This window comes from Balaenoptera acutorostrata, chromosome 7 (genome assembly GCF_949987535.1).
Source record: "Balaenoptera acutorostrata chromosome 7, mBalAcu1.1, whole genome shotgun sequence".
Classification (NCBI taxonomy): Eukaryota; Metazoa; Chordata; class Mammalia; order Artiodactyla; family Balaenopteridae; genus Balaenoptera; species Balaenoptera acutorostrata.
This window is the reverse complement of record NC_080070.1, coordinates 99,310,420-99,323,729: the sequence shown is the minus strand read 5'-3', so window position 1 is coordinate 99,323,729 and position 13,310 is coordinate 99,310,420. Positions and strand designations below refer to the sequence as shown.

The window sequence follows — 13,310 nt, the reverse complement described above, 5'->3', positions numbered from 1 at the left end:
AATAGCTTTGTGCTTAAAATAGCCAAAAATTCAATACTTAACTAAAGAAAACATGGAGAAATAAATGAATATACCTCTTAAAGAAATATCCATTTGCTTCAAACTGTTCTCTTAACATAAACTTCCCTCTGTATTCAATGATAAGTGCATCAGGAGGCAAATCTTTTGCAGATTTCAGAATTTTCTTATTTTTTTGTATATGGCTCTACAATCAGAGAAAAGTTGAGATTAACTAAAACCAGACTGCTTTCAGCCTAAGTACTTAAGATATACAGTAGAAAAAGGTTTTTGTTTTATCATCTCTTGGCAAATGATATATTTACCTCTACAGGAGGTTTGAAGATCAAATTATTGGTATTCAAATCTGATTTATTTATCTCTTTTTTGTCATTTCCGTTGCCCAGTCTCAGAGCTATTCTTTGTGCCTCCCTCTGAACACCCTCACTATATTGGTTATTATTTGCCTCTTCATATCGATCCATCCATGCTTTGATTTTTGTCTCCCATCCAAAATTTGAACCATCAGATGAAGGATCAATCTCTGGAGCTGAGCCCTAAAATCATAGCAAACTAAGCATTAATATCTGGATTTTAAGTATTTACACACACACACACACACACACACACACACACAATATGACAATCTATATAAAAGAATATAATATAAACCAGAAATAATGATAGGCTTTCTAAGTTGGTCCTACTAGGGAAAAAAAAAAAAGACCATAAGTGAGCAGCTTAATACATTTTTATACTGAGGCCAGACACACGAGTTGGAAAACTGAAGGAAGCAGAGTTAAGTTGAAGAGCAGAAATTTAAGCTTCACTACTGTAGCCAAATGGGGGCTTTCAATAAAACTGAAAATACCCAAAACTTTGGAGTCACTGTTAGCTAATGGTTAAAAAAAGATAGCGTATAATAATTTTTTTGAGACTGCCAATATCTACTCTGTACTCACAGTTCTATTTAACCAGAATAAATTTGCAATTATTATGTAAACTATACATACTGCATATTAAGTATAAACTTATTTTCTGATATAATACTTCAACTTTTAACATGTTTTATAATAAAAATATACTTTGATATCTTAATTTTGTATAATTCCAAGATCTATAATCAACTGTCCACATGATAAATTCAGCATGAGAATAAAACGTCTCACAAAATAAAGACCTTAAGCTTAAGTGCTTGCTCCTCCTCATACCCCCTATTAAAATCTGTAAGATAAGATTGCTAAATGCCAAAATGCAGCAAGATGTTTTTTGATCCATCTCTTAAGACTAATGAAAATAAAAACAAAAATAAACAAATGGGACCTAATTAAACTTAAAAACTTTTGCACACCAAAGGAAACCATAAACAAAACAAAAAGACAACCTACAGAATGGGAGAAAATATTTGCAAACAAAGTGACCAACAAGGGATTAACCTCCAAAGTATACAAACAGCTCATGCAGCTCAATATCAAAAAAACAAACAACCCAATCAAAAAATGGGCAGAAGATCTAAATAGACATTTCTCCAAAGAAGACATACAGATGGCCAAAAAGTACATGAAAAGATGCTCAACATCACTAATTATTAGAGAAATGCAAATCAAAACTACAATGAGGCATCACCTCACACTGGTCAGAGTGGCCATCATCAAAAAATCTACAAACAATAAATGCTGGAGAGGGTTTGGAGAAAAGGGAATCCTCCTATACTGTTGGTGGGAATGTAAATTGGTACAACCACCATGGAGAACAGTATGGAGGTTCCTTAAAAAACTGAAAATAGGGGGCTTCCCTGGTGGCGCAGTGGTTGAGAATCTGCCTGCCAATGCAGGGGACACGGGTTCGAGCCCTGGTATGGGAGGATCCCACATGCTGCGGAGCAACTAGGCCCGTGAGCCACAACTGCTGAGCCTGCGCGTCTGGAGCCTGTGCTCCGCAACAAGAGAGGCCGCGATAGTGACAGGCCCGCGCACTACGATGAAGAGTGGCCCCCGCTCGCCGCAACTAGAGAAAGCCCTCGCACAGAAACGAAGACCCAACACAGCCAAAAATAAATAAATAAATAATTAAAAAACAAAACAAAACAAAACCTGAAAACAGAGCTACCACATGATCCAGCAATCCTACTCCTGGGCATACGTCCTCAGAAAACCATAATTCGAAAAGATACATGCACCCCATTGTTCACTGCAGAACTATATACAATAGCCAGGACATGGACAACCTAAATGTCCATCGATGGATGAATGGATAAAGAAGATGTGGTACATACATACAATGGAATATTACTCAGCCATAGAAAGAACAAAATAATGCCATTTGCAGCAACATGGATGGATCTAGAGATTGTCAGACTGAGTGAAGTAAGTCAAAGAGAGAAAGACAAATGTCATATGATATTGCTTGTTATGTGGAATCTAAAACAATGGTACAAATGAACTAATTTACAAAACAGAAATAGAGTCACAGATGCAGAAAACAAACTTATGGTTTGGTTACCAAGGGGGAAAGGGGGGAGGGATAAATTGGGACATTGGGATTGACATATACACACTACTATATATAAAATAGATAACTAATAAGGACCTACTGTATAGCACAGGGAACTCTACTCAGTACTCTGTAATGACATATGGGAAAAGAATCTAAAAAAGAGTGGATATATGTATATGTATAACTGATTCACTTTGCTGTATGTATAGCAGAAACTAACATAACATTGTAAATCAACAATACTCTAATAAAAATTAAAAAAAAAAAAAAAAAGAAAAAGAATGCTAAATGCCAAGCAGTGAAAAGTTACCACCTCTCAATAGGTTTTAGGAAACAAAAAGGGAAACCTTTTCTCATTGGAATGCAATTTATAGAAAGGCATAATTACCACACAGTTAAAAAGTTTATTAAAGCCTGGACTCCCTCAATTAGTTATTTGCAGTCTTAGGACGAAAATCAATTAATGCAGATAACAAAAACATATATCTTATCGATAGCATAATTCAAATTTATAACGGATTTAACACAAGAAGTTTCAATTTAGTTGTTTGCAAATGTTGTTCATCAATTTTTCTACAGAACGGAACACCTTTATGAGAAGATAGATTATTTCGATGATGTGTACAACCTACCATAACTGTGAAATTTTAAAATCACATATAGATTTCATGAAAATTCTTATATATGCTGTTAGACATGTACGTGTGTATGGTAACACTTACTAAAATTTACCATCAGTCCACCTTCCATATAAGTAACTAATCTTTATTACAAAAAGTATTCTTTTCTATAATGAAACAAACTATAGTAAGTTGCTCAACTATTTGATAGGGGTAGGTTTCTTTTACCAATTGATCTTTTATGGAATTATATATTCTACATTATAATGACCATTTGATAAAGAACAGATTTTTATACAAATATGAAACATCACATATTTTTTGGCCTTTATTTTTATTCTTTATTTTTCAGAATTTTCTATAGTGAATATGGCTTATATAATACAAAAATGTTTTTCAAATACTATATACAGACACAAAAGTTTACAATCACTTTTTTTACTACCCCTATTATTTATTTATTTATATACTGAGGTATAATTGATTTACAATATTATATTAGTTTCAGGTGTACAACATAGTGATTCAAAATTTTTTATTGATCATACTTCATTTAAAGTGATTATAAAATATTGGCTATATTCCCTTTGCTTATTATTATTATCCTTGTAGCTTATTTATTCTATACATAGTAGTTTCTACCTCTTAATCCCCTAACCCCATCTTGCCCTTGTCCCCTCTTCCCCCACTGGTAACTACTAGTTTGTTCTCTGTATCTGTGAGTCTGTTTCTATTCTATTTATTCATTTGTTTTATTGTTTAGATTCCACATACAAGTGATAATATACAGTATTTGTCTTTCTCCTATACGACACTACATATTAAGGTTTTCATCAGCTTTATTAAAGAAATCTACTCAGTTTTTTTTTCTTTTTTGCTCTCCTTCCCCCCCAACAAAAAAAATCCTCTACTAACTTGGTTTCACTTCAATACAGCTCTTCTATATCTCTTGAGCCTTTTTAATATGACAGAATTATTTATTAGAAATGTAATGATCTTAAAGACATATTCAAGTTAAAGAAAAAATTTTCAAAGATGAACAAAGCATTTTTCAAATTTTAATTCCTTAGTCACTTCTTTACGTAATAAATGAAAATATTTCAGTTAAGTAAAAGATGCTCCTTCCTCATTAAGCCTGCTATTCAGATTAGATAAAATGGGAAAAAAGGAAAACCACTGGAGTATCAATAGTTCCAACAGCTTAATAAAAAACCCTTTTCCAGACCTCTTCATTCTGGTGTCAGAGAAAATCCCATAAATACAAGTTTAATATAGTAAATATAAAACCCCCAACTTTAACATACACAGAACATTTTATAAGACTTTGGACTTGCAGTATGCTGAGTGACACCATATATTAACATTCTTAAGAAAGAGTCCCAAAACTATGCAAGAATAATCATTGGACAGCTGCTTAATGATCTGTTTTCCAGGAATGTGGAATAATTAATAATTATTACACTTTATACTATGGGGACAACAGATGTCTTCTAACACGCTTCCCACATCCTATTTTAATATCTGGCAACTTGAGATTCTCATTCTCCTTTACTACCTAACCTAGAAAGTTAGAGTAACACTGTATAGTTGACCTCCGTGATCCAACAGAAACCTATCTTTTAAGGGGAGGCAAAGCTGGGGGGGCCTTCCTTCTGTCAGCAATCTTGGCATCTACAACATTGAGGATGTATTCTAATTAATTCAAGGCACAAGTGACTCGTCCGTACTTACACGGTGAATCTATGGTGATTTTATAATATTTTATAACTACTGACGACTAAATCACTAGAATTCCAACTCTGCAAAAGAGCAAAATTTCAAATTCCAAATATTATTTCGCATTTCTATGTCTAGAATACTAGTGGTACTGGAGACACGGAATACAATGATAAATGAAAATTTTTAATTTTAGTATTAGAAATTTTACTATTAGAAATTACTTATATATCTCCTTTTGTTTAATGTTTTAACAGTGTTAATAAACTCCAAGAGTAGTATATTAACCCAATTATAATTCTCTATGGTCCCACTTCTGGTAAAGATAATAAGCAATAAAATGACACAGAATGAAGACAGCATAATTTACTTTATTATGAACAAGCAACCACTTAGTAAATTCCTAGATATTTGACAACTGATAAATAAGGGCTTAAATTTAATGTGTTTACCTTAACTCTTGATGATTTCCTAGATCCTTCACGAAAGGCCTGAAATAACATGGAATTCTGAGTTAGTTTTTTAAAAACTGGATATAATTAGTATTTAAAAATGAGTTCACTCAAGCTTTTTATTGAAGTCACATAAATAACACAAAATATGGTGATAACCAATATAGCCAGAACTAGGGGAATGTTGAAGTAAAGTCATCTACTAGAACACTATACTACTATTAAAAATAAATACAGACTATGTAATAACATGAAAATATGTATAAGATACAATGCTAAGAAAATTTCTAAATTTTCTGTGTGCTCAATATTACAATCATGGAAAAATATTTGATAAAAGTTGGAAGGTATTAAAACTACTGCAGTAGTTTTAAGTCATGAGCCAAGTTTTGGGGTGGGTTAAAATAATTTTGTTATTACTTTAATTTCTAAGTCAACTAGAGAGTAATATTTGAGCACTTACTAGTAGGGACTCAAATTATAAGCACTGTGGTGAAAAGAACTGTACTTACTCACTAAATATTGAATGGGAGCTCTCTAATCTGCCAAGTCCTAAAGTGTTATTTAAGACTTACTTCACCACTCCACTCCCCAAAGTGTAAACTCTATTTCGAGAGACTTACGAACACTAAACCTAGAGTAAGCAATATAGTTCCTAATTTATTTAAGTTCCAAATTTGTGTGCAGACTATACGTTGGAAGACAGCAAGTTTTATTAAAAAGAGGAGGAGGAGGAGGAGGAGAAGCAGCAGCAGCAGCAGCAGCAAAGAACCTTCACGTAAAACACAGAAAAAGAGCCAGGACTACGGAGAATAGATATGTTCAGACAGGTGGACAACTGAAAGAAATACAATTCTGGTACTAAAGAAATATGAAAGAAGGCACGCAATAGGAAGAAATATGTCGCATTCAAAGAAAAACTAATATACCGCGCTTGTTACCTACTGAAAATACTTATGACGTAAGACTGGCTAAAAAAAAATGTAAAAGTAGGTCATGAAAGCCTTATTTAAAAAGTCGCATTTTAAGATTCTGACTTAAATACCGTATGTTCTTCACTATGATGGAGGAATCCATGAAACACCTCTGAGCAGAGAAGGGATATAAAAACGGTATTTACAGAAAATGTCAGAACCAAATGCAGAATGGACTAAAGTAGAAAGAGGGTAAAGTTGGAGAAATTAAAGAAGATATTACTGTACTCCCAAGAGGTAATGAGGGCATAGACTGGGTTTACAGAAGCAAAAAGGAAGAAAAATAACAATATATTGAGACGTTCCCAAGGAAAAATCGATAGTGCTTTTGACAATAAATCTGAATGTCAAAGACTAAAGATGACTTAAAGATTTTTAAACCTGGATAATGGCTGTGCTGCTGAACCAAAAGAAGAATTTGAACTATGATGAAAGAAGATGCAAGTTTGGTTTACAGAGGAAACATAGAAAGAAAAATAGAACATTCATAAGTAAGTAATATGTGCTGACCATAGTTTTATGAAAAAATTAATATCAAGTTTGAAAAATTCTTCTCAAGTAAAATTAGAAAATATAAAAAATTTTCAAAAATTTAAAATCCTAATATATGGGTCACAATACACAATCCATGTCTTTAACAGTGTTAACGCTTCATGCCAAAGCCCTGAATTGCTAAAACACCAACCAACAATACCTTAATAGGGTTTTATGAGTATTTTTTAAATGACATCTGTCCAGAATGTCTATTGTTAACTCCATTCACATGTTTAACAGTTAGCCATAACAACAGACTGAATAAAAAGCAAACTTAGATATATCCTTTTGCTATATATTTTTAACTACATATTGCCCCCAAATAATAGTAAAAACTTAACAGTAAAGCAAACTAAATCTTTTATGCCCAGTTCCTAGATTATTTTTTCTAATCCTTATCAAGTATTACTAACTTAACATGAGAGAAAAAATTCTCTTTTTAAATATACAACAATATTCTGAAACAAATAAGATGTGCTCCAAGACAGAACTGATTCATTTTAAACAGCCAAAAGTCATTCCAGCCAGAGAAAATGCAAAATCTATGTTTTATTTAAAAAGTAGATTTGTAAATCTAGATGACCTAAAAATAGAACTACACAAGGATAACGTTTCCAAGTAACTTTTTATACAGTAAACAAAGAAGGCATAATTGGAAAGCAGTAGACGAAAAAATTAGGTCAATACCTAAACATGACTTCCTAAACTGTAAAAAGCACTTAATAGACAATCACTTTCTCTGCATAAGTTACAATCTGAGATGAGGAAAATAACAATAAAATAAAGCAAAATGTGCTTAAGTGCTGTAATAATAGGTTCAAGTGCCATGATGAAATGCAAAGAAAGATCATCATAGCAAATTTCATCGAAAAAAGTAGTGCTTTAGATGGGCCTCAAAGTAGAGTAGGAGTTTAAAAGATAAAGATGGAGAAGAGAATATTCTAAACAATGAAGGGAACAGCTTAAGTAAAGATAACATATCAGAAATCAGAGGTAGAATTTGGTAATAGTTGTCCAGACTGAATACAATACAGGGAGAAGAATAGCAAAATTAGAGAGAGACACATATTTGAAGACTGCCAGAATCACGACTTATTTTAAACAGGGAGGTGAAATTAGAAAATGAAAAATGTATTTAAAAGTACATGCTGCCGGACTTTCCTGGTGGCACAGTGGTTAAGAATCCGACTGCCAATGCAGGGGACACCGGTTTGAGCCCTGGTCCGGGAAGATCCCACACGCCGTGGAGCAACTAAGCCCGTGCGCCACAACTACTGAGCCTGTGCTCTAGAGCCCACAAGCCACAACTACTGAGCCCACGCACCTCGAGCCTGTGCTCCACAACAAGAGAAGCCACCACAGTGAGAAGCCTGCGCACCACAATGAAGAGTAGCCCCCGCTCGCCGCAACTAGAGAAAGCCTGCACGCAGCAACCAAGACCCAATGCAGCCCCCAAAATTAATTAATTAAATGTAAAAAAAAAAAAAAAAAAGTACATGCTGCCTATTAAATAACCAAATAATATCATGAAGAATTACTCAAAAAAAAAAAAAGATTTTATACCTAGGTATAATTTCACTCTTTCATAAATATATTAGTCATGGAAAGTATCTTTTACCTTACATGACAAAAAACTTCATTAGCAATTATAACAAATTTATAAAAAAGTGGCTTATAAATAGTTTTCTGCCATCATATCCTGGTGATATTTTAAAACAAAAATTTAAGTGAGAAAAATCTAGATAGTAAGAAATTCAACAAATGTGGAGCCTTATTAAAATGATTAAATATGATTCAGAGACAAACAGCTATAAACAACCATTCACAATCATTATATGCTCCTCTACCTGTTTATAAGCTATTAAAAATTTAGAACTGTTATTTCTGTTTTCTAAAACAACAACCTTCACTAAATCTTATTTTAGATTTTGCATTTCTATGACTAGTCTCATCAGAGTGACGATTTAAAGCAGTTTGCAAACATTTTTCTCTACTCCATTTCAATCTTTAAAACACATTAAAAATTTTAAATGAGTTTGATTAAGCTTAGATCCTGCTACCTTCTCTAGCTACTATCCATTACTCCTACCACTTTCTATCTACTCATCTTCAAAATAGGAAAAACTTACTTTTTTACATTTTGAAATGTTTTGTTCTTTCTCCCCACTTTTTTTCCTTCTTTTATCATTAACCTTGGAAACTCTTGAAGCAGTTAAAGTAATCGATGTCGGGGTATGCTGAAATGCAGTATATAATTCCACAGGAACCTCATCACCACTCTCAGTTGCACTGGTATCACCATCTTCAAAGGCAAAATAAAAATTATTGCACAAGTAATACTTCTCCTTCAAACAATAAAACAGCATTCCACATGACAAGCTATTATTCCCCCATCTTTCTGAAGAATAAACTTTTTTTTTTCACTTCCTCACTCAGTAAGACACATTTAAATGCAAACTGCAAATACATTTCTCATATGTTAAACTAGAAAGGATACAAAATCTGACAACACACTCATGTGGTGTGACTGTGGGAAACAGACACTTACAAACATAGCCAGTGGAAATTCAAAATTCTCTATGAAGGGGAATTTAGCTATATCTAGCAGAATTCTATATACACTTACCCTCTTCACGCAGCAACCCCATTTCTAGGGATCTATCCACAGATAAAATGGGAAAAGTACAAAAAAACCCTCATCCAAGAGGGTTTCATGACGTTACTATTTGTAATAACAAAAACACTGGAAACACCCCAAATGTCCATCAAACAGTTCAATAAACTATGGTTATTCAAAACCAGTTGTATTGGTGGCAACATGTTCTATAAGCCAAAGTGAAAGTTTAGCATATGTTACAACTTCAAATCCTGTTCCTAAAAATGAAATAAACACTATTCCACATGATCAACAAACGGATCACCATCTTTCAAAAGAGCAAACATATTTTACTTCTTTAAACCAATAGGTTACCTATGTGCAAGAAAATACGGATGATTTTAGATTTTTATTTATTTTCCGTATTTCCTAAAATAAATACATTATTGTTCTATAAAATCTGTAAAAAAGAGTATTTAAAATCTACACTTGAGATTGTAAATTATATACACAATCAACGTTAATTAGCAAGGAGTTTACGTCTGACTAAAAAATATGCAGGCCACTTATTCTCTCAATCATACTAAAGTTAATTTAGTATAGATCCTTTTCACCCACCTGACATATTTTCCCTTTTCCGGCGTTGTAGTAGCACCGCCCTCTCTTTATCCAAACTCCTATATTAAAATATTAACATGATTATTTATAAACTTTCATAAATTTAGATATAAAGCAGATCTGTTTTAAATGTGATAAACTTTATAATTTCTCTAATGTTCTTATGTACTATCACTTGCCTTACAGTTTAGATTTGATCTAGCATAATTAGCAGTAGATGCCAGTTAAGTGACTCTGTTGTGTTAAGAAAATCATTTTTTACTTTGGAAACTAGTACTTTTTTTTTCCAAACTGAAAAAAGCAAAAAGTCTGGGGGAAAATGTTAGCGTAATTATTGCATTATTACTATTTGCCTAAATTATTTCCAATTTTGAAATAATAAACACTAAACATTTAACAATTAAGCAAAATATTTCATTAACCTCCCCCAGCCTCCACTCATGAAGTACATCATCCATAGTAACTGTTTACTTGCCCCCCTCTCTGCCCCCAAAGCGTTTTCACTGTCTAAACTTATTAGTCTAAATGTCAAATAACTAGATATAGTTCTTAGATGGGAGCTGATATGGGAGAATAGGAGCTTTAGACTGAAATACCTACTACTCAGTAATAAGACTTGCCTTAATACCTAGTAGGACATAAAACTATCCTAGCATCACTGATAATTCTAGTTATCACAGAACAATAAGCAGATATCACTCAAGTGACTGTCCTCCCTAATGGTCAGTTTTTAAGCAACGCTTACTGAAAATCAGCAGATATTTACCCCATGATTAAAAAGAAAAGATTTTAATATGTTAAAAAAAAAACAACTATCTGTAAAAAGGCTAGTAACTATTATAAAGTGAAACAAAATCAAAGAAAAACCTCACTCATACAAGGATGTCCACTCTCACCACTCTTATTCAACATAGTTTTGGAAGTCCTAGCCACAGCAATCAGAGAAGAAAAAGAAAAGAAATCCAAATTGGAAAAGAAGAAGTAAAACTGTCACTGTTTGCAGATGACATGATACTATACACAGAAAATCCTAAAGATGCCATCAGAAAACTACTAGAGCTCATCAATGAATTCGGTAAAGTTGCAGGATACAAAATTAATGCACAGAAATCTCTTGCATTCCTATACACTAACAACGCAAGATCAGAAAGAGAAATTAAGGAAACAATCCCATTTACTGCAACGAAAAGAATAAAATACCTAGGAATAAACCTACCTAAGGAGGCAAAAGACCTGTACTCAGAAAACTATAAAAAACTCAAGAAAGAAATCAAAGATGACACAAACAGATGGGAGAAATATACCATGTTCCTGGATTGGAAGAATCAATATTGTGAAAATGACTATACTACCCAAAGCAACCAACAGATTCAATACAATCCCTATCAAATTACCAATGGCATTCTTCACAGAATTAGAACAAAAAATTTTACAATTTGTATGGAAACACAAAAGACCCCGAATAGCCAAAGCAATCTTGAGAAAGAAAAACGGAGCTGGAGGAATCAGGCTCCCCGACTTCAAACTATACTACAAAGCTACAGTAATCAAGACAGCATGGTACTAGCACAAAAACAGACATATAGATCAATGGAACAGGATAGAAAGCCCAGAGATAAACCCATGCACCTATGGTCACCTAACCTATGACAAAGGAGGCAAGGATATACAATGGAGAAAAGACAGTCTCTTCAATAAGTGGTGCTGGGAAAACTGGACAGCTACATGTAAAAGAATGAAATTAGAACACTCCCTAACACCACACACAAAAATAAACTCAAAATGGATTAAAGACCTAAATGTAAGACCGGACACTATAAAACTTTTAGAGGAAAACATAGGAAAAACACTCTTTGACATAAACCACAGCAAGATTTTTTTGACCCACCTCCTACAGTAATGAAGATAAAAACAAAAGTAAACAAATGGGACCTAATGAAACTTAAAAGCTTTTGCACAGCAAAGGAAACCATAAACAAACCAAAAAGACAACCCTCAGAATGGGAGAAAATATTTGCAAACAAAGCAACCAACAGGGGATTAATCACCGAAATAAACAAACAGCTCATGGAGCTTAATATAAAAAAAAAACTAACAACCCAATCAAAAAATGGGTGGACGACCTAAATAGACATCTCTCCAAAGAAGACATACAGATGGCCAAGAGGCACATGAAAAGATGCTCAACATCACTAATTATTGGAGAACTGCAAATCAAAACTACAATGAGGTATCACCTCTCACCAGTCAGAATGGCCATCATCAAAAAGTCTACAAACAATAAATGCTGGAGAGGGTGTGGAGAAAAGGGAACCCTCTTGCCCTGTTGGTGGGAATGTAAATTGATACAGCCACTATGGAGAACAGTATGGAGGTTCCTTAAAAAACTAAAAATAGAACTATCATATGACCCAGCAATCCCACTACTGGTCATATACCCTGAGAAAACCGTAATTCAAAAGAACACATGAACCCCAATATTCACTGCAGCACTATTTACAATAGCTAGGATATGGAAACAACCTAAATGTCTAAGAGTAGATGAATGGATAAAGAAGATGTGTTACATATATACAATGGAATATTACTTAGCCATAAAAAGGAACGAAATTGGGTCATTTGTAGAGATGTGGATGGACCTAGAATCTGTCATACAGAGAAAAGTAAGTCAGAAAAACAAATATCATACATTAATGCATATACGTGGGATCTAGAAAAATGGTAGAGATGAACCTACTTCCAGGGCAAGAATAGAGACGCAAACGTAGAGAATGGACATGTGGACATGGCGGGGGGGAAGGGGAGGGTGGGATGAACTGGGAGATTAGGATTGACATATATACATTACCATGCGTAAAACAGATAGCCAGTGGGAACCTGCTATAAAGCACAGGAAGCTCGGCTCGGTGCTCTGTGATGACCTAGATGGGTGGGATGGGGGGGTGCAGTGGGAGGGAGGTCCAAGAGGGAGGGGATATATGTATACATATAGCTGATTCACTTTACTGTACAGCAGAAACTAACACATTGTAAGGCAATTATACTCCAATAAAAAAGAAAAAACGGAAAAACCTCACTCATAATAAACAAATGAAAAGTATCAATAAAACACTGAGATTACCATTTCTCACCTAGTTAAACCAGCAAAAATCCAAGTCCATCAAAAACTCTACTGTGAGGCTGGGGAAAACAGTCATTCCATGACTGGTGGGAATTTAAAACTGGACAGTTGCTACTGGAGGGGAATTTGGCAATATATGACAAAATTTGATATATACATTTACCCTTTTACTGAACAATCCCACTT

The 13,310-nt window shown here is 33.8% G+C and overlaps 1 protein-coding gene across 5 annotated transcripts in view; it reads right to left on the bottom strand.

Moving 5' to 3' along the window:
• Nucleotides 1-13,310, bottom strand: part of KMT2E (lysine methyltransferase 2E (inactive)) — a 98,660-nt gene that overhangs the window by 28,681 nt on the left and 56,669 nt on the right. For all 5 annotated transcript variants that reach the window (XM_057549508.1, XM_057549506.1, XM_057549509.1 and 2 more), the window contains 5 exons: nt 10,004-10,062; nt 8,919-9,091; nt 5,282-5,320; nt 324-554; nt 75-205 (listed from right to left, as the gene is read on the bottom strand). In XM_057549508.1, coding sequence (XP_057405491.1) covers nt 75-205; nt 324-554; nt 5,282-5,320; nt 8,919-9,091; nt 10,004-10,062 — 633 coding nt within the window. The remainder of the gene's footprint in view (nt 1-74; nt 206-323; nt 555-5,281; nt 5,321-8,918; nt 9,092-10,003; nt 10,063-13,310) is intronic.